Genomic DNA, 23,000 nt, shown 5'->3' with positions numbered 1-23,000 from the left:
AAAGCAGTCCTACATATTTGTTTAATATGCGCATTGATTAATTGATATTTTTGTTACACCCCCGGCCCAACTCCACACTACAAGAACATCTTACATACACTGACTTAAATATGACATGAAAACTCACCAAACTGAGTAAGCACATGACTTGAACATGTGTTCAACCTGGTTTGTCAGGTTTTGCATAAAAGGAGCTTCAGTGTGCTGTACTCAGTCACTGCAGTGTGATGAGCGAGGACTCATTTATAACACTGAGCAATCACAGAAATATTTTGGGAAGCTATACATGTCGTCATGGAGATAAAAGGCTTTTGTTTGATTTTTTTGGTTGTGTACATCCATGAATCATCTTTGCAAGGTAACTATTCATTACGTCCACCAAGGATGTAATAAAATCATCTGCTTTATTTATTTATTTGTCTGTCTGTCTGTCTGTCTGTCTGTCTTTTAGCAAGATTACGTCAAAACTACTGCATGGATTTTGATAAACCTTTCCTCACAGATACGTATTAGGCCATCGAAGGCTCCATTAAATTTTGGAAGTGCTCCCGATCAAGATTGTGGATCAAATTTCACTTTACATAGTCTGTGAAGGATTACGTTAAAACTACTTCACAGATTCTCACCAAATTTGCGCCACAGATAGATATTAGGGTATGGAAGACTCCACTGAATTTTGGAGGTGATTGGGATCCAGATTGGTGGACATCAGAAATCTCTGATTACTCTTGTTTATCTGTTTAATGAATTTCATTACTTTGTGTGTGTGTGTGTGTGTGTGTGTGTGTGTGTGTGTGTGTGTGTGTGTGTGTGTGTGTGTGTGTGTGTGTGTGTGTGTGTGTGTGTGTGTGTTTTACTATATATGAGCGTCTATTTTGACTTGTATGCCAAACATTAAAAAATTATCAAGAAATATGCATTTTGAAATAATAAACAAAAAAAATAATCAGCATTACACAATGCTGTACAACTGCTATCATTTTTTAAATATGTTGATTTACAACAAAAATGTACAAGTTGCACATATGAAACATGCTATTTGAAATTGCTTAGAAAAACCGCTGAAAATGAGTGAACTCTTTTTTTTTTAATTGGGTGATCTTTATTAAAAACAACATTTAAGTTCATCCTGCTTTTAAAAAAAAAAACAACTAACACTGAAGATCATCTGCTGGTTAAATATGACTTTGTGTAAAAGCAGAGCGGGGATGTGGTGTCCTGACGAGATGATCTACTAGTGGGGTGGCATAGCAAAACCATTGCTCATTTTGTGATAAATGCATGGAATCTGGCACACATATTCTAAATTATCTAATGTTTATTTTCAGTTATGGAGCTATCCTGCAGCTGACCTCTAATGAGCTATAGGGGTCAATAAAGAATTACACAGGGGTCAAAATTTAAAAAAGCTCCAATCATGTTGAAAACTATACCACATTATTTGTCTGATCATAACGATTCCAAAAAGGTATAGTTTGGACTATCTATGGCTGAATTCCATGGAGTTATGGGGTAAAAACAGCAAAAATGGTGACAAAGGTCAGTTCAGTTTGTACAGGGGCCAAAAGTTAAAGTTGCTCCAATTTTGGTAAAAAGTGATGCAGATTATTGGTTGAAATTAAAGGATTAATAAATGGAATAGTTTTGACTGTGTTGAATGCTTAGTCTCCAAAGTAAAGGTTAAACAAGGTGGACATCTATTGGATTCTATGACATGTGACACGTTACCCCATAACATGATAACTAAGCATGACAGATGGTGCAAACTATTCCGTTTTAAAATCCTACTAACTAGTTTCAGTTTTTGGGCAGTGTTAACAACAGCTCCCTACTCCCACAACACCCCGATGTCAGTGGTGAATGTGAGGCATTATTGTAAAGCGCTCTGAACGTCTGGTGCAGATGGAAAAGCGGTATATAAATGCAGTCCACTTACCATTCACCATGCAGGAATGTTTTTGAGCCTGTGCACGTGATCTGTCAGAGTGACAGCCGTCAATTACAATTTACAATTACTCCTACAACTACTCCTACAACTACAACTAGTCCCCCAACTACCCCTACAGCTATAACTACTCCCACAACTACTCCAGTTACATTGTGTGTTTGTGGACATACACACAATGTAAGTCTTTCTGTCCTTCTCTGTATTTTTCCAACAGTATTCTCAGAGCAAACATTGCATCTGTAGTGCTCTTTCTCGGCATGAAACCATATTGCTGCTCACAGATCTTCACCTGTTTTCTAAGCCTAGCTTCTACTACTCTTTCCCATAACGTCATGCTGTGGCTGATCAGCTTTATGCCTCTGTAGTTACTGCAGCTCTGCACATCACCCTTGTTCTTGAAAATAGGAACCAGCACACTTCGTCTCCACTCCTCAGGCATCCTCTCACTTTCCAAGATTTTATTAAACAATCTGGTTAGAAACTCTACTGCCATCTCTCCTAGACATTTCCATGCCTCCACTGGAATGTCATCTGGACCAACTGCCTTTCCACTCTTCATCCTCTTCATAGCAGCCCTCACTTCTTCTTTGCTAATCTCTTGTACTTCCTGATTTACTCTCACCACATCATCCAGCCTTTTCTCTTGCTTATTTTCTTTATTCATCAGCTCTTCAAAATATTCCCTCCACCTTCTCAGCACACACTCCTCACTTGTCAGCACATTACCATGTGCATCTTTTACCACCCTAACCTGCTGCACATCCTTTCCAGCTCTGTCCCTTTGTCTGGCCAATCGGTACAAGTCCTTTTCTCCTTCCTTGCTATTCAACTTCTTGTACAGCTCGCAGTATGCCTTTTCCTTTGCTTTTGCCACTTCTCTTTTTGCCTTTGAAAAAGCTTATGATAAGGTGCCAAGAGAAGAGTTGTGGTATTGTATGAGGAAGTCTGGAGTGGCAGAGAAGTATGTTAGGGTAGTGCAGGACATGTACAAGAATAGTGTGACAGCAGTGAGATGCGCAGTCAGAATGACAGACTCATTCAAGGTGGAGGTGGGATTACACCAAGGATCAGCTCTGAATCCTTTCTTGTTTGCAGTGGTGATGGACAGGTTGACGGATGAGATCAGACAGGAGTCCCCATGGACTATGATGTTTGCAGATGACATTGTGATCTGTAGTGAGAGTAGAGAGCAAGTTGAGTCTAGTCTGGAGAAGTGGAGATATGCTTTGGAGAGAAGGGGAATGAAAGTCAGTAGAAGCAAGACTGAGTACATGTGTGTGAATGGGAGAGAGCCCAGTGGAATAGTGCAGTTACAAGGAGTAGAAGTGGTGAAAGTAGATGAGTTTAAATATTTGGGGTCAACTGTTCAAAGTAATGGAGAGTGTGGTAGAGAGGTGAAGAAGAGAGTGCAGGCAGGGTGGAGTGGGTGGAGAAAGGTGGCAGGAGTGATTTGTGACCGAAGAATATCAGCAAGAGTGAAGGGGAAAGTTTACAAAACAGTAGTGAGACCAGCTATGTTGTATGGTTTAGAGACGGTGGCACTAACAAAAAGACAGGAGGCAGAGCTGGAGGTGGCAGAGCTGAAGATGTTGAGATTCTCTTTGGGAGTGACAAGAATGGACAAGATTAGGAATGAACATATCAGAGGGACAGCTCAGGTGGGACGGTTTGGAGACAAAGTCAGAGAGGCGAGATTGAGATGGTTTGGACATGTGCAGAGGAGGGACCCAGGGTATATCAATCAATCAATTTTTTTATATAGCGCCAAATCACAACAAACAGTTGCCCCAAGGCGCTTTATATTGTAAGGCAAGGCCATACAATAATTATGTAAAACCCCAACGGTCAAAACGACCCCCTGTGAGCAAGCACTTGGCTACAGTGGGAAGGAAAAACTCCCTTTTAACAGGAAGAAACCTCCAGCAGAACCAGGCTCAGGGAGGGGCAGTCTTCTGCTGGGACTGGTTGGGGCTGAGGGAGAGAACCAAGAAAAAGACATGCTGTGGAGGGGAGCAGAGATCGATCACTAATGATTAAATGCAGAGTGGTGCATACAGAGCAAAAAGAGAAAGAAAACAGTGCATCATGGGAACCCCCCAGCAGTCTACGTCTATAGCAGCATAACTAAGGGATGGTTCAGGGTCACCTGATCCAGCCCTAACTATAAGCTTTAGCAAAAAGGAAAGTTTTAAGCCTAATCTTAAAAGTAGAGAGGGTGTCTGTCTCCCTGATCTGAATTGGGAGCTGGTTCCACAGGAGAGGAGCCTGAAAGCTGAAGGCTCTGCCTCCCATTCTACTCTTACAAACCCTAGGAACTACAAGTAAGCCTGCAGTCTGAGAGCGAAGCGCTCTATTGGGGTGATATGGTACTACGAGGTCCCTAAGATAAGATGGGACCTGATTATTCAAAACCTTATAAGTAAGAAGAAGAATTTTAAATTCTATTCTAGAATTAACAGGAAGCCAATGAAGAGAGGCCAATATGGGTGAGATATGCTCTCTCCTTCTAGTCCCCGTCAGTACTCTAGCTGCAGCATTTTGAATTAACTGAAGGCTTTTTAGGGAACTTTTAGGACAACCTGATAATAATGAATTACAATAGTCCAGCCTAGAGGAAATAAATGCATGAATTAGTTTTTCAGCATCACTCTGAGACAAGACCTTTCTGATTTTAGAGATATTGCGTAAATGCAAAAAAGCAGTCCTACATATTTGTTTAATATGCGCTTTGAATGACATATCCTGATCAAAAATGACTCCAAGATTTCTCACAGTATTACTAGAGGTCAGGGTAATGCCATCCAGAGTAAGGATCTGGTTAGACACCATGTTTCTAAGATTTGTGGGGCCAAGTACAATAACTTCAGTTTTATCTGAGTTTAAAAGCAGGAAATTAGAGGTCATCCATGTCTTTATGTCTGTAAGACAATCCTGCAGTTTAGCTAATTGGTGTGTGTCCTCTGGCTTCATGGATAGATAAAGCTGGGTATCATCTGCGCAACAATGAAAATTTAAGCAATACCGTCTAATAATACTGCCTAAGGGAAGCATGTATAAAGTAAATAAAACTGGTCCTAGCACAGAACCTTGTGGAACTCCATAATTAACTTTAGTCTGTGAAGAAGATTCCCCATTTACATGAACAAATTGTAATCTATTAGACAAATATGATTCAAACCACCGCAGCGCAGTGCCTTTAATACCTATGGCATGCTCTAATCTCTGTAATAAAATTTTATGGTCAACAGTATCAAAAGCAGCACTGAGGTCTAACAGAACAAGCACAGAGATGAGTCCACTGTCCGAGGCCATAAGAAGATCATTTGTAACCTTCACTAATGCTGTTTCTGTACTATGATGAATTCTAAAACCTGACTGAAACTCTTCAAATAGACCATTCCTCTGCAGATGATCAGTTAGCTGTTTTACAACTACCCTTTCAAGAATTTTTGAGAGAAAAGGAAGGATGGAGATTGGCCTATAATTAGCTAAGATAGCTGGGTCAAGTGATGGCTTTTTAAGTAATGGTTTAATTACTGCCACCTTAAAAGCCTGTGGTACATAGCCAACTAACAAAGATAGATTGATCATATTTAAGATCGAAGCATTAAATAATGGTAGGGCTTCCTTGAGCAGCCTGGTAGGAATGGGGTCTAATAAACATGTTGATGGTTTGGATGAAGTAACTAATGAGAATAACTCAGACAGAACAATCGGAGAGAAAGAGTCTAACCAAATACCGGCATCACTGAAAGCAGCCAAAGATAACGATACGTCTTTGGGATGGTTATGAGTAATTTTTTCTCTAATACTTAAAATTTTGTTAGCAAAGAAAGTCATGAAGTCATTACTAGTTAAGTTAATGGAATACTCAGCTCAATAGAGCTCTGACTCTTTGTCAGCCTGGCTACAGTGCTGAAAAGAAACCTGGGGTTGTTCTTATTTTCTTCAATTAGTGATGAGTAGAAAGATGTCCTAGCTTTACGGAGGGCTTTTTTATAGAGCAACAGACTCTTTTTCCAGGCTAAGTGAAGATCTTCTAAATTAGTGAGACGCCATTTCCTCTCCAACTTACGGGTTATCTGCTTTAAGCTACGAGTTTGTGAGTTATACCACGGAGTCAGACACTCTGATTTAAAGCTCTCTTTTTCAGAGGAGCTACAGCATCCAAAGTTGTCTTCAATGAGGATGTAAAACTATTGACGAGATACTCTATCTCCCTTACAGAGTTTAGGTAGCTACTCTGCACTGTGTTGGTATATGGCATTAGAGAACATAAAGAAGGAATCATATCCTTAAACCTAGTTACAGCGCTTTCTGAAAGACTTCTAGTGTAATGAAACTTATTCCCCACTGCTGGGTAGTCCATCAGAGTAAATGTAAATGTTATTAAGAAATGATCAGACAGAAGGGAGTTTTCAGGGAATACTGTTAAGTCTTCTATTTCCATACCATAAGTCAGAACAAGATCTAAGATATGATTAAAGTGGTGGGTGGACTCATTTACTTTTTGAGCAAAGCCAATAGAGTCTAATAATAGATTAAATGCAGTGTTGAGGCTGTCATTCTCAGCATCTGTGTGGATGTTAAAATCGCCCACTATAATTATCTTATCTGAGCTAAGCACTAAGTCAGACAAAAGGTCTGAAAATTCACAGAGAAACTCACAGTAACGACCAGGTGGACGATAGATAATAACAAATAAAACTGGTTTTTGGGACTTCCAATTTGGATGGACAAGACTAAGAGACAAGCTTTCAAATGAATTAAAGCTCTGTCTGGGTTTTGGATTAATTAATAAGCTGGAATGGAAGATTGCTGCTAATCCTCCACCCCGGCCCGTGCTACGAGCATTCTGACAGTTAGTGTGACTCGGGGGTGTTGACTCATTTAAACTAACATATTCATCCTGCTGTAACCAGATTTCTGTTAGGCAGAATAAATCAATATGTTGATCAATTATTATATCATTTACCAACAGGGACTTAGAAGAGAGAGACCTAATGTTTAATAGACCACATTTAACTGTTTTAGTCTGTGGTGCAGTTGAAGGTGCTATATTATTTTTTCTTTTGAATTTTATGCTTAAATAGATTTTGCTGGTTATTGGTAGTCTGGGAGCAGGCACCGTCTCTACGGGGATGGGGTAATGAGGGGATGGCAGGGGGAGAGAAGCTGCAGAGAGGTGTGTAAGACTACAACTCTGCTTCCTGGTCCCAACCCTGGATAGTCACGGTTTGGAGGATTTAAGAAAATTGGCCAGATTTCTAGAAATGAGAGCTGCTCCATCCAAAGTGGGATGGATGCCGTCTCTCCTAACAAGACCAGGTTTTCCCCAGAAGCTTTGCCAATTATCTATGAAGCCCACCTCATTTTTTGGACACCACTCAGACAGCCAGCAATTCAAGGAGAACATGCGGCTAAACATGTAATACAAACATGTATATAGGGAGAAGGATGCCGAGGATGGATCCACCAGGCAGGAGGAGAAGAGGGAGACCAAAGAGGAGGTTCATGGATGTGCTGAGAGAGGACATGCAGGTGGTTGGTGTGACAGAGGAAGATACAGAGGACAGGGTGAGATGGAAACGATTGATCTGCTATGGCGACCCCTAACGGGAACAGCTGAAAGACAAAGAAGAAGAAGGAACAGATCCAGAAGTTAAAGAAAGATTAATCATTTCCAGCACAGTCGGCCAAGGGTGGGCCACAGGTCCTTAAACAGTTTTGTTGGTATAGGATCAAATAAACAGGTTGTGCTTTTTGTTGACATTACGAGTTTTGTCAGCATGCCGAGTGAGACACTATCAAATTCTGTAAATCTAGGTAATACCTCAGTAGTGGCGCCCACCTCAATAGCAGGGTGTAGTGGCTGCGTTAAGGCATGCCGGGATATGTTTAACCTGATGTCTTCTATTCATGCTTCATGCATTCTGCATCTGTTTGGTGCATCAATTTTGTATGTTCTGAAAAATTAACAAGGAAATCAGAAAAGACACGCACATCCAGGATGTATAAAAAAGGCGTGCTGGAATAAAAAAAAAAAAATTAAAATAACACACAACACATATACACATAAATAAGTACAGCAGGTAAATGTACTGTGCATAAACTGCATCCAGAAAGTAATCTGAGCATTTCACTTTTTTCACTTTTTGTTATGTTTGAGCCTGTCGTGAACTTGGGTGCAAAAGGTCAGGACACAAGTGCTGAACTCACACAGAGGCGTGGGATGAGAAAAAAGGTTTACTTACAAAACAGGCAGACGTCGGTACACAGAAAGGCAGGAAAAAATCAGCAGGGTTATCCAAAACATGAGACTAAAGTGTTGTGAAAGTGTAGGAACACGGACCCACAACAGGGGGCGCAAATGAACGGACAATGGAGGAAGTCAAATAACAACACTTTACTGTTGTGAATAGGCACAACAAACACAACGGATCACAATAGACAAAGAGGTCAATTCACAAGAACGTGTCACGTGGGCAGGCTCGAAGATAAGAGACGTCTGTCCAAAGCAGAACCGGAACCACACGTTTTCCTCCGCCACCGAACCCCGGGAATACTGGAGCCGCCAAGTCCCGAACTCCCAGGTGGCCACTGACTCCGCGTGTCGGATCTGGTACTGCTGGCGAGGAACGAAAACAGTTAAATGTGGGTGCGTTTGCACCCAGCAATCCGTATGGAAAGAAAACCACCTCCACCTCTCGTTGGAAGAATGTCTGCTATTCAACACACAAAAGTAATAAAGGGTTACTGTCAAAAACACAGTCAGCTGAGTACGGTACCTTCTAGGTAGAGCGATATCTCGGCAAAGAGGTGGAGATGTCGTCCTGCTGATATACCACTGCAGATCAGATGATTGGTGACAGCTGTTGTAGGTGATAAGTTACAGCTGTCACCCCGGCTGCTCCTGTAAGGCGGCAGCGCCCTCTGGTGCCTGGAGCCCGCACTCCAGACAGGGCGCCCTCTGGTGGTGGTGGGCCAGCAGTACCTCCTCTTCAGCGGCCCACACAACATAAAGGTCGAAAAACAGGCAAAAGTGTTGCAGTTGAAAACTCAGAGCGTGGAATTAGGAACCAAATTGCGAAGAACAGACTGTGATAAAAGGAATAACTTCCCTCCACCTTCTCAGCACACACTCCTCACTTGTCAGCACATTACCATGTGCATCTTTTACCACCCTAACCTGCTGCACATCCTTTCCAGCTCTGTCCCTTTGTCTGGTCAATCGGTACAAGTCCTTTTCTCCTTCCTTACTATTCAACGTCTTGTACAGCTCGCAATACGCCTTTTCTTTCACTTTTGCCACTTCCCTTTTCACCTTACGCTGCATCTCCTTGTACTCCTGTCTACATTTTTCATCTCTCTGACTATCCCAAAACTTTTTCGCCAACCTCTTTGTCCTTATGCTTTCCTGGACCTCTTCATTCCACCACCAAGTCTCCTTGTCTTCCTTTCACTGTCCAGATGTAATACCCAGTACTGTCCTAGCTGTCTCCCTCACCACATCTGCAGTACTTTTCCAATTGTCCAAAATTGCTTCCCCTCTGACTAGTGCTTCTCTCACCTGCTCGCTAAATTTCACACAACAGTCTTCCTCCTTTAGCTTCCACCATCTGATCCTTTGTTGAGCTCTCACTCTCTTCTTCTTCTTACTTCTAAAGTCATCCTACAAACAACCATCCTATGCTGTCTAACAACACTCTCTCCTGCCACCACCTTACAGTCTCTAATTTCTTTTAGCTTGCATCTCCTATAAAGAATGTAGTCCACCTGTGTGCACCTTCCGCCACTCTTATATGTTACCCTGTGCTCCTCCCTTTTCTTAAAGTAGGTATTCACCACAGCCATTTCCATCCTTTTTGCAAAATCAACTACCATCTGTCCTTCCCCATTCCTATCCTTGATACCATATCTACCCATTACTTCCTCATCACCTCTGTTCCCTTCACCAACATGCCCATTGACGTCTGCTCCTATCACCACTCTTTCATGCTTGGGCACACTCTCCACCACCTCATCTAACACACTCCAGAAATCTTCTTTCTCCTTCATCTCACAACCTACCTGTGGGGCATATGCACTGATGATATTCATCATCACCCCTTCAATTTCCAACTTCACACGCATCACCGTCAGACACTCGCTTAACCTCCAACACACATTTAACGTACTCTTCCATTAAAATGACCCCAACACCATTTCTCTTCCTGTCCTCACCATGGTACAACAACTTGTACCCACCGCCGATGCTCCTGCTCTTACTTCCCTTCCACTTGGTCTCTTGCACACACAATATGTCTACCTTTCTCCTCTCCATCATATCAGCCAGCTCTCTCCCTTTACCAGTCATACTACCAACATTCAAAGTCCCCACTCTCATTTCCACCCTTCTACTTTTCTTCTCCCACTGTTTGTGGAAACGTTCTCCTCCTCTTCTTCGTCGTCTTCACCCAGCAGTAGCCCAATTTCCACCTGCACCCTGCTGGGCAACAGCACCGGTGGCGGACCTTAACCCAGGCCTGGACTGATCCGGTCTGGAAATTCGATTCTTAGTCTGTATAGTTGGGTTGGCGTGTTTTATGCTGGATGCCCTTCCTGATGTAACCCTTCTCATTTATCTGGGCTTGGGACTGGCACTCAGAATGTACTGATTGCACACCCCATGTGGCTGAGTATTGTACGTATTGCGGCATTTTGGGATTACCTTTCATTGCTATGCTGATGATGATGACGCTGATGATACATGCCGATAACTGCTGAGAATCTCGTACACATAAAGTCCTTAGGGGATTGCCTGTGAAAAGCTGGATGTACAGCAATTTCTTACTTTTATTTTCTTACTCAGACAAGACTGAATTGATGGTTCTTAGTCCAGAGAAACATCAGTATCAGTTTTGATCAGTTAACTCTTAATCTAGACTCATGTGCCATACATCACACTGACAAATTGAGGAACCTGGGGTGATTTTTGACCTCACGTTGTCCTTTGACTTACACATTAGAGATATTATGTGGACTGCTTTCTTCCACCTGCAAAACATAGTGAATATTCGTGCCATTCTGTCTATGGCTGATGCTGAGACCCTGATCCATGCATTTTTTTCTCTAGATTGGACTGCTGAAATGCTCAATTTTCTGGTTTACCACAGTCCAGTATTAGGGGTCAGCAACAGGTTCAAAATGCTGCTGCCAGACTCTTGACAGTAAGTAGAAAGTTCAACCATATTACACACATTTTGGCATCCCTTCACTGGCTTACTGTTTCTGTGAGGTAGAATTTTAAGGTTCTGCTTATAAAATTATTCACGGACTAACACCTCCCTTCTTAGCTGACCTAATCAAACCTTATGTACTGGCCCGTGCTCTGCGTTCTCAGGGTGCAGGACTACTTTGTGTGCCTAGGGTAAATAAAAAGTCTGCAGGTCACAGAGCCTTCTCTTATTGTGCATTTATTTTGTGGAATGATCTCCCTGCATCAATAAAACATTCAGATTTTGTAGAGGCTTAAGATGCATCTATTCTCCCTCTCGTATGGCTAGTATACTGGCATAGTATGTTACTGTGCTTCCTATCCATTTAAAGTTGTGTTGTATTAAAATGATTTTATTTGCAATGGAACAGGTCTTGGCCTCAACTTTATCAAAATTCTGGGTCTTCAGTGAAGCTTAGGGCTAGCGGCTGGGGATCATCTTAGTAATTTCTCTGTTTTCCTGTTGACTTACTGCTGATAAATTATACCTTAGGGGTAGTTTTTTCTGGCTGACTGATTCGGCTCTTTTTCTCTCTGTCTGAGGTAGGAACGATATCACATGGATTTGCAGGATTGACAGATCCAAACCACAAGGGGCTGGACTGGTCGTGAGATACAAATCCTGACACAGGTGCTGCATGCTGCAATCTGCGTTCAAGGGTGACCCTGTAACAGGACAGGTCCACTGATGGCGTGAAGAATGCCTATAATTTTTCAATACACTAGGGTCAAGATTAGATTTCTTAAGTAATGGTTTAATCACTGCAGATTTGTAACATTTAGGAACAGATCCAGAGGTTAATAACAGATTAATAATTTCCAACACAGTAGTCCCAAGAGTGGACCACAGGTCCCTAAACAGTTTTGATGGTATTGGATCGAATAAGCAGGTTCTACTTTCAGCAGATATTACATGTTTCGTCAGCACGCCCAATGAGATACTATCAAATTCGTTAAATCTAGGCAATATATCAGTGATGGCACCCACCTCGATAACAGGGTGTAGTGGTTGGATTAAGGCATCTATTTTCTTGTCAAAGTAATCTAAGAAATCTTGTGCTGCAAAAGGAGAGTGACTCACAGGTGGTTATCCATGAATAAGTGTTGCCACCATATCGAGCAGGAACTTTGAATTATGCTTGTTCTTATTAATCATATCAGAGTAGTAGTCCCGCTTTATAGCCAGTAGTGCATGCTTATAGTCTAGAATAGCATTGCGCCATGTGAGGTGGAATACTTCCAGTTTTGAACGATGCCATTTTCATTCCAGACCTCTAGCCTTATGCTTGAGGCTACATAGAACAGAATAGAATTTATTATCATTGCACATGACACCAGAAAAAAAATACTGTGCATGACAATGAAATTAAAAACAATCTGTTAAAAGCACAATTAAAATAAATAAATAAAATAAATAAATAACCCTAAAAAATTCAACATAAAACCTAGTTAAAAACACTCAATCGCAATCATAAAATGGCAGGTCCAGCAGCATTCAGTGCACAAATAGCTCTTCCCACAAAGCTATTTTTAAGTCTGTTTGTTCTGGCCTTAAGTGCCCTGTATCGTCTGCTCGTCGGCAGATGGTCATTCCTGAGAACCCTCAGGAAATAGTCTCTGTTGTGCCTTCTTGATGGTAGCCATAGTGTTTGTGCTCCAAGTCAGGTCATCTCTCAAATACACGCCCAGAAAATGAAATTCAGAGACCCACTCCACACAGTCCCCATCGATGACCAGTGGCTGGATGACTGTTTTCCTCCTTCTATAGTCCACCACCATCTCCTTTGTCTTTGAGGTGTTTAGGATCAAACTGTTCTCCCTACACCAAACCGACAACCGCTGCACCTCCTCTCTATAGGCGGACTCATTCTCACCAGAAATGAGTCCCACCACAGTAGTGTCATCAGCAAACCTAATGATATTGTTGCTGGAGTGAGAGGGGGTGCAGTCATAGGTGTAGAGAGTGTACAGCAAAGGACTCATCACGCAGCCCTGAGGGGAGCCGGTGCTGAGGCTAATGGCCGAAGAGATGTAAGGGCCGACTCTCACCCTCTGAGAGCGGTCTGTGAGGAAGTCCAAGATCCACCGGCAAATGGAGTGGGACACCCCCAGGTCCAACAACTTAATCACCAGTCTGCTTGGAAGGATGATATTAAATGCTGAGCTAAAGTCCACAAAGAGCAGCCCCACATAGCTCCCCTGCTCTCCAGATGGGACAGAGCAGTATGTAGAGCCATAATGATGGCATCCTCCGTGGACCTGCTCACATGATAAGCAAACTGGTGAGGGTCAAACCCAGGGGGAAGGCAGGAGGTGATGTAGGCCCGGACTAACTTTTCAAAGCACTTCATAATAATCAGAGTTAGTGCCACCGGGCAATAGTCATTCAGATCATTGATCCCGGTCTTCTTAGGGAGGGGAACAATAATAGAGGACTTTAGGCAGGGGGGGACAGCAGCCTGGGTCAGGGACTGGTTGAAAATGTTTGTAAACACACCAGCTAACTGAGACACACATTCCCTCAACACCCATCCTGAGACGCCATCCGGACCCCCAGCTTTTCTTGAAGTCACCCCCCTCAACACCCACCTCACCTCCTGTTCCTCCAGCATGAGGGCGTGGCTGTTGAGGGCAGGTGAGGGGATGACGACTGTCTCTGGTGGCTGCACCTCAAAACGGGCAAAGAAGCTATTGAGGTTCTCTGCCAGTGAGGCATCACTGTAGTCTGCCAACAGGGTGCTGGGTCGGTGGTTCATGATGTGCTGAACACCCTACCACACCCACCGAGAGTCCTGACTCTGGAAGCAGTCCCTCTATTTGCCTCCTATAAGCTGTCTTGGCACGTCTGATCCCCTTCTTCAGGTTGGCTCTGGCGGTGCTGTACAGCTCCCCATTACCACACCTGAAGGCAGAGTTCCTCTCCTGGAGCAGGTTCCGCACCTCCCAAGTCATCCAAGGCCTCGTGTTGGGATAAACACGGATGTACTTTTATCTTATCGTACTTATCCACAGTGACCATGTCGGTGCAGAACCTGATGTATCCAGCTGGTGTATACTGCTCCAAGTCCTCATGTTCAAAAACTGACAATTTGTGGACTCTAAGCAGTCCTGGAGTTGTTGAATAGCACCATCAGGCCAGATCTTAACAGTTCTGGATGTAACAGGAGCACTTTTCCTGAGGAGGATGTATACTGGCCTCACAAGCAGGGACATGTGATCTGACTGGCCAAGGTGGGGTAGAGGTTTCACTCTGAAGCCCTTTTTGATGTAAGAATACACCTTGTCCAGTATGTTGTCTCCCCTTGTTGGACAGTTAAACTGCTGATGGAATTTGGGGAGAACAATCTTTAAATCAACATGATTAAAATCACCTGCTATGATGTGGACAGCCTCAGGATATGTGGTTGTTGTTTGCTGATTGTGTCATGTAGCCGCCCGAGGGCAGAGCCAGAGTTAACACCAGGTGGAATGTAAACAGCCATAATAATGACAACTGTAAATTCACGGGGCAAGTAAAAGGGTCTGCATTTAACAGACATGAACTCCAACTCTGCAGAACAATGGCTGCTCACAGTCTTTGAGTCCGTGCACCAGGTGTTATTGATAAAAATGCACACCGCTCCTCCTCTGCTCTTACCAGAGGCCCGTGTTCTGTCATGACGATGTGCTGTGTAGCCTGCTAGCTCGATAGCTTCGTCCAGGGTGGATGAGTGGAGCTAGGTCTCAGTGAGAAGCAGCATCAAGCATCCTCAGCTCATCCATCTTATTCCCTAGTGATCTCACGTTAGCAAGAAAAACACTGGGGAGCGGCGGTCTATACGGCCGTTTCCATAACCTCACCAGGACTCCAGCTCGACAGCATTTCTGCCTCCTCTCCCGACGCTGCCTGTGGCGCCTGCCATCAGGGATGGTAATCCACGGAGCGCTCGGAACTCTGGCGATGTCCTCCAAAATGTTATGAGAGAGGAGAAACTCAGCTGTAATCATCTGTTTACTGCTTAATCCAATCTGCAGGAGCTGAAGTCTGGTGTACATAATGCTCTCCCAATGAAACGACAAATAAAAACAACAAAAAGCCCCACACACACACAAACACACTTGCACTTAAGAGAGACCGCAAGCCGCTGCGTTTGAACGCGCTGCCATTGATTGAACAGGGCGAATAAGTAATTACTGAACCACAGCAACTGTGTTTTGGGGGCACGTGGTTTTAATATAGATGGAGTGATCATGTCAAGTGTGGTTTTGAGCGCTGAGTTTAAGCTGTCCACAAGACTGTCAATTGAATGGTCATTTTCTGAAAGTGACGCTAAGATATCAGGGAGCCTGGCTCCAAGTTCAGTTGTAGTTAAAAAGTTGATGTGTCCCCGCAATGATAAATAAGGTTCTTGTTCCAGTAAACACGGCAACTACAAACTTAATAAGTGAGTGATCTGAGACCACCAACGCAAAAGGCATGTTGTCAATATATGTGACAGCAATACCACCTACGAGAACCAAATCCAGGGTAACTACTAATGTGTGTCGAACCCTGAATGCATTGCTGGAATCCTAATACATGCACAATGTCCATAAATGATCTGCAGAGGGGGTCAGAAACCTTATTTCTATGGATGTTGAAGTCACCAAAAATTGGAATGTTATCCGCACAGGTTTCCAAGTTAAAGAGAAATTCGTCAAATTCATCTAAGAATTCAGAGTATGGGCCTGGGGGCCTGTATACGGTGACAAAATAGCAGTTGATTTTTTCTCATCTTTCTGACCTTGGCTATACGTAGTATCCTGGGCAGAGTGGAGAGTCGGATGTTCAAACGAATTATATTTAGACCCCCAACAGCTAGTAAACTAAACCCAGATTTATAAATTACAGTAACACCCCCACCTTGCTTCATATCACAAGGGAGATGACTAAATGTGTGGTGGGCAGTGGGCAGATTTCATTTAAGGGGAGGACAGCAGTAGCTTTAAGACAGGTTTCACATAAACCAATCATATCTAAGTGGTGTTCCATAATGAGATCGTTTATCAACAGTGATTTTGAGGACAGTGAGCTTGTGTTAATGAAGTTGCAGGAACAGCCAATGGGCCATCCTCAATTTTAATGTCATCCAATGTTGTAATGGGTATCAGGTGCTCCTTATGGACATGTCTGCAGAAACAGGCAACCTCAACCTGATGAATTTCCCTGCCTGCAACATAAACTGCACTCTCACCATAATGGATTTTCTCCACTAATTTTCCCACTAAGGTAATGGATTCCATGGCCACATTAGTCATAAGTCCTGCAGAGTCTTTAATCACCTGCTCCATGGCCTGTGGTAAAGTCCAAATGTTACCCTCCCTGTAGAGCTCTATCTATGTTTGCAGATAAGATGGCCTTCCCCAGTAGGGTGAAGGCCATCCAGCATCAGCAAACCATGGCAACCCCAAAAAGAAGGCCAGTTATCAATAAAGCTAAAGCCTATTGTTCCCTGCAAAATTGCACCAGGCACCTATTCAATGATGTCAGCCTGTTAAACACCTCATCATTACTCCGGGAGGGGAGGGGACCATTAATCGATGCCGACACATTTTTCTGGCAAGGTCACAAGTCCTCTCTATGTCCATTTTTGTGACCTCCGAGTGCTTCATCCTAATATCATTGGTGCTGATGTGTGGCTATATTGAGTGTCATGTTCCTTTGGCTGGCTGCCCTTTTGCAGCATCAGCACCCTAAGATGAGGGACAATGTCAGGCAATCTGGCCCCAGGATTACATTTAACATCAGCCGGTGTCTGTAATCTAACTTTGCAGGTGATGGAATCCCCTATCACTAACTAGCATTTTGGTTTGGAGATAGGGGTAGAAGTCACCCATTGACTTGGAATGTCCAAGGCTGATAAACGGTACACAGTTGGCGACTGTGATCCGGGTGCCACAACCAGACACCACTCTATGTGACTATTGCTGCCTAACCACAGTCCGAAAGCCATCATTTTTTCCCAGCATTGCTATGCTAATACTAACAGACATGCTACCTGGTCCGACATTAAAAAGAGAAAACCCTATCTGTCAGCATTGCACAAGATTAATGTAGAGAGTAATGTAATTTGTGCACCAGAAAATCCAAGCGTGTAGCCAAGTTACCGCAAGCTAACTGCTAACGGAAACACTAACTACTCCTAAGATTCATACAGGAGAAAAAAGTTCAACAAAATTTACAGCAGTTGCACTTAAGAACTAAAAGAAGTGTTAAACAGAAATAAGAGGAACGATTACGACTTTGTACTAATTAGAAGAGCGTCATTCACACCAGCAGTCTGTCCAGGAGAAAGTTTCCAGATCAGCGTTCAGCAGTCAGCAATACAGTTTGGACTCTGTTCTGTTCAGATAAGTGGTGCAGTATCTGCTGTCCAGGCGTCTGATTAAGTCTGCAAACTTACATATTTGTCAATTCTAACCTTTGTCACAGATTATGAGTTGTTTGAAAAGAAAGGTCTACCATATACAACACAGAGAAGCTCTTTCCAAACAACAACAAAAAAAAAACAGGTCAAATCTAGGCTTCAATCTCCCAGTTGCCTTCTGGCAAACTAGCTGAAATGTTCCATCTTCTTTTTAAGAAAATCCTTCCATCATCCTGTATAACAGGTGATGCAACAGCCAAAAGCTGCACTGTAAACAGTTGCTGGACTCACAGCCACAGACGCCTATGATGCCTTGGTGGCTTCCCTAACTCATCTCTTTCTTGCACAGTCCAAGATGTATTCAGTAAGTTGGAAATGCTCATGTGTATCTCTTGGGTGTAAAACTGATCATTTGCATCACCATAGCGCTTATATTTAGTTTGGCCTCTCAAAATGAAGGTATATAAATATTTGTAATTCATAAATGGTCAATATGATATTTTTTTGTTAAACCCCTTGACTTGAAGGTCAAAGTCTGCAACAAAAGTGCATTTTGAGGTTTCATTGGGTGTCACAATTCACTTCCTCGTTGGCGTTGTGACACCTGGGTAATGGATCAAGTAGGGGATTGCCTGTTGGGTTGGTTGAAATATGGTGGGGACCTTGTGCGCCCCATGGCCTCTTTGGGAACCACAAAGGCCCAACCGGATCCCTGAACATGGGACAGCTCTGATGAAACAAGTCCTCAATGATGGATCAGGTGGAGGAGGCGATCGCTTGTAACCCACTGGCTGTGAAGGCGGATGAAGTCTGCAGCAGGTCCTCATCAGTCTCCAATCCTCTAGAATTTCCCATGGAAAGGACCATGTATTTATCATTTCAGCTCCACTATGGTGGTGCGCAGACGCAAAGTTACAAATATTGTGTGGCTGTCCAAATACTTATGGACCTGGCTGTATGTGCCTTGGGAGACATGGTGATGTATTCCTTCAAAGCTATTATATTTAGCAAGTAATAAGAAACACATTATGTAGCTATTTATTTTATAATCTGCATTGTATTTGTCATATTGATATTGATGCTGATGCTGTTTGGATGGAAAATGATATCAGTGTTGAACTGAAAAATAAGTTAAAAGAACAACAAAAAAACTTCGGGTTATCATCATTTATGAGTAACTATGAGCGTTGCATTCTTTTAAAAGTTTGTTTACTGGGTTACAGATCAAATCATCTACAAATCGTCAACATTTATTTATTTCTTAATTTGCCTGTCTGTCTGACTGTCTGTTAGCAAGATTACGTCAAAACTACTCCACAGATTTTGACGAAGTCTCCATTAAATTTTGGAGGTGATCCGGATCCGGATTCTGGATCAAGTTTAATTTTATATAGGCTTTGAAGGATTACTGTTAGCAGGATTACGTCAAAACTACTTCACGGATTCTCACCAAATTTACACCACAGATACATATTAGGCCATGGAAGACTCCTTTAAATGTTGGAGGTGATGCGGATCCGGATTCTGGATAAGTTTCACTTTATGTAGGCTTTAAAGGATTACGTCAATACTACTTCACAGATTCTCACCAGATTTGCACCATAGATACATATCAGGTCATGGAAGACGCCACTGAATTTTTGAGGTGATCTAGATCCGGATCAGGATTGGATCCAGGAGGGAGTGTGTCTGTGTGAATGGCTGAATGTGAGGAATAATTGTAAAGCTCTTTGAGCTTCTGATGCAGATAGAAAAGCTCGATATAAATGCAGTCCAGTTACCATTTTGCTAACCTTAACAAAATATCTGAGAAACATATTCGATTCATTCAGAAATACAGCTATTTGGAAGCATATTCTGCCATCTTGGATTATTTTGTTTGAATGAACAACCAGCTGATGTCACACAGCCTATTCGTTTGGATTGGCAGTCGCCGTGTTGCGTTTGTATTTTCATAAAATAGACTCTATTTTGGCCCACTGTGTTGGTGGTAGAGCGACCATTATCTCTTGTCGTTATAACTAGCCCACTCTGTTTGAAAGTGAATGGCTTGCCGTTGCTTGTAGCTAATGTGACCGCAGGGTTATAGTGGGGCCAAAGAAAGTCCTCTATGACTTCAAAGGTATAAAAAGGGACCATCCCTTCAAGAGATACACACATCATCAGCATACTGTCTGATGCTTTTAGTCCAAGTTTTTTGGAGCCTAAATGTATCACTTCCATTGATGAAATGCCTTATTTTGTTGTTAAACTGTGGGGTCAAGTTAGGTTGTATGATTAAAAGTGATTCTGTCAGCTTAATGAAATCAGTAAGACACCTCTCTCACAACAGAGAGGTGTTGGTTTTATTTATTTATTTATTTTTGTCTTATCAGCCACTTATCACTGTTATACCTGTTCCCAGATAGAAGGACTCCTCTGTACACAACTTCACTCTTATTGATGACAAAATACTCACAGTAGTCAGGTCAGCAAATTAAGAAACTGTTTCTAAACATTCCCCCAATCACAGCATGAGAGCAAATCTGTGAGCCAATCAGAGCTTCAGACTCTGATAAATGTCAGCTTGTGCTAATAAAAGCCCAGCTGCCCAGATGTTGGGTTTGGAAGTCTATTATCTCTTAGAAGGACTACAGAGGGAGTCAAAAGAGGCAATAAGAAATCAAGAGAAAGCATGTAATATAGTAGGAAAAAGTGTAAAAGGAGGTAAAGCGTCAAAACAGAAGAAGGGAATGTTGCTTCGGTCAATTTTGTTGGACCAGGCTTACACTAACGCTTTTCAGGAACCATTAACCCCGCTGTGGAGGGCCACCAGTGATAACCAGGTTTGTTAATGCAGCCAGACTAAATTTGAATGCTTATTTAATATGTTAAACAAGTGGAAATTAATGGTTTTTGTCATTGCATTTACAATAAACCGTATGATATGGTGAATTAATAGGATTTGTAGCAAGTTACCCTTAAATGCAATGTTTAAAACTGTTGTGCATTTCCATTTTCTTGAAAAATTTTAGTTCCACTGCATGTTTTGAATTTCTCCTTCTAAATACTAATCACTTTGAGTGCTGTTTATTATGTTGGATGTTGTTGCAGTAACCATACACTGTGAAAAAGGATTGTCTAAAAACACTAAATCTGATGGTAGTTATCTTGCTGCATGGACGGAAAATATCACTTGACAAGATGTCTTGAATTATGATCGTTAATCTAGAAATAAGCACGTCGAACACTTAAAGTAAGAAATTGACTCAAAACACAAGAAATTATGTAACACTTTGTTGATAAGAACCAACTAATTTGCAGTGTAACTATATGCTGGTAGATTATTATGACGGTGAGGCAACCTCCTAACCCTCACTCTATCCTTAATAGCCCAAATCTTAGAGATACATGAACACAAACAATAACTGAAACAAGAAATTTTGGTTAATATGGAGTTAAAAAAAAGTCATCTGTCAGAGAATTGAACCCATGTCTCCCACGTAACCAGCGGACATGTTTGTAACTACACTGAGGAGCTAACAATACACACTGAGTAACAGAACATCAATTTAAGTGGCTGCTGTAAGAATATCCCCAAGATTACAGCTAGCTACAGAAAATGTAACCACTTTGCAAAAGAAACTTATAGTTGAATTTCTTGTATTAAGAAGCGGCAACAGATTGATAGTTTATCAGCAAATTAAATGTCTTAACTAACTTAATGACTTTGTTGCAGTTCTTTTGTAAGAAAGATCATAACGAAAAAACGAAAAAAAAAAAAAAAAAAGCTTCCAGTATGGTGCAGTGGTGTTCTTCAGCTTTGTCCACTTAGATTTTTATTTTCTTGCTCCATTTGTCCTCATGAAATAAGGTATCCAGAATAAGTTAAACTGTGTATTGTGGAACAAAAACTCAAGAGATTTGACCATAAATGTACTGGGGAACAGTTAATACAAAAAATCAAAACAATCTTTGTTTTTAATTTTGTTTATGCACAATAACGCACTAGATTAAAACTAAGAACACAGCAAAGCCACACCCACATTTTAAAGTATCAGGCAGGATTTTGAAAGAAGTTAATTAGCATGTAAACTAGGCCATTTCTGTTGGGATGGTACAGGAAAATCACAAATTGCTGTTAGTAGAGTGACGTTGTTATCCGTCACTGTTCATGCACAACCCCAACTTTTGAGCTTGAAATTCGTAAACTGCTTCCTGTACAGCTTCTAGTCCACGGTGTCCTATTTATCTTGTGATAATCACAACAGATTCTTATTTGTTGCTGTACAATCGCATGCAGTCTATTCCGTGCCGAGGCATACAGTATCATATCAATAGAAAATATTCATAGAAAGATCCCTAGAAACTATATGAACCAACATTCAAAATTTTGGACAATGTTGAGAACTTGTCCTCGATTAGTGATAGATTTGAACTAAAATTAAATTGTCTGTACACCTATAGGTAACATACCTGCATAGTTTGATCAAAATCTGTTGAGGCATTAAGATATCGTGTTAATATATGTACAAAGACGAAAGCGAAGACTACGAGGTCTGTTAGAAAAGTATCCGACCTTTTATTTTTTTCAAAAACTATATGGATTTGAATCATGTGCGCTTGCATCAGCCAAGCTTGAACCTTCGTGCGCATGTGAGTTTTTTCACGCCTGTTGGTTGCGTCTTTCACCTGTGGGCAGGCTTTGAGTGAGCACTGGTCCAGCCCCCTCGTCGGATTTTCATTGTCAGGGAAATGGCTGAGCGATTGCCGCCTTGCTCCATGAAAATTTTTTCAGAAACTGAGAGACAGCCAGGTGGAAACCATTCGGAAAATTCAGATGTCTTTCGGTAAAGATTCTATAGGTGTCACACAGATTAAGGAGGATTACAACCGGATTAAAGACGGACCACAGCGGCGGAGAGTGCGCCGCGTTTCAAGTGGCCATCGACAGGCTGAAACGACCAGATCATTTCCAAAGTGAAGGCTGTGTTGATCCGGGACGTCACGTGACTACCAGAGAAATCGCAGAAAATGTGGACATCAGCACTTTTGCGGCACATTCCACTGTTACAGGAGATTTTGTAATGAAAGATGTGCGGAGGGATTCGCGCGTCAGGACAGAGCCACTCATGGCGCAGAACAAAAAACACCTCCGTGTTGGAAGTCTCGCAGGACATGTTGTGGCATGCCCAGCTGTTACAAAATTTCTCGGATACTCACTCGACTGAAAAGCCACCGAAAGCCATCTGAATCTTCCGAATGGTTTCCAACACGGACGTGCTTTTTGTTGTGTGCCATGAGCGGCTCCGTCCCGACGTGCGAATTCCTCCGCACGTCTTTCATTACAAAATCTCCTGTAACAGTGGAATGTGCCGCAAAAGTGCTGATGTCCACATTTTCTGCGATTTCTCTGGTAGTCACGTGACGT

The 23,000-nt window shown here is 42.2% G+C and overlaps 1 protein-coding gene across 2 annotated transcripts in view; it reads left to right on the top strand.

The window, feature by feature from the left end:
• LOC117518352 overlaps nucleotides 1–23,000 on the top strand; it is a 39,237-nt gene that overhangs the window by 5,358 nt on the left and 10,879 nt on the right. Inside the window, exon 1 of one of the 2 annotated variants that reach the window (XM_034179463.1) lies at nucleotides 19,288–20,415. The exons of the other annotated variant lie outside the window; for it this stretch is intronic. Coding sequence (XP_034035354.1) covers nucleotides 20,149–20,415 — 267 coding nt within the window. The 5' untranslated portion in view covers nucleotides 19,288–20,148. Of the gene's footprint in view, nucleotides 1–19,287; nucleotides 20,416–23,000 lie in introns of those variants that run through there. 2 annotated transcript variants of the gene reach the window in all.

The sequence above is a fragment of the Thalassophryne amazonica genome, chromosome 10, assembly GCF_902500255.1.
Source record: "Thalassophryne amazonica chromosome 10, fThaAma1.1, whole genome shotgun sequence".
NCBI classification, from domain to species: Eukaryota; Metazoa; Chordata; class Actinopteri; order Batrachoidiformes; family Batrachoididae; genus Thalassophryne; species Thalassophryne amazonica.
This window is presented reverse-complemented; position numbering and strand designations above follow the sequence as displayed.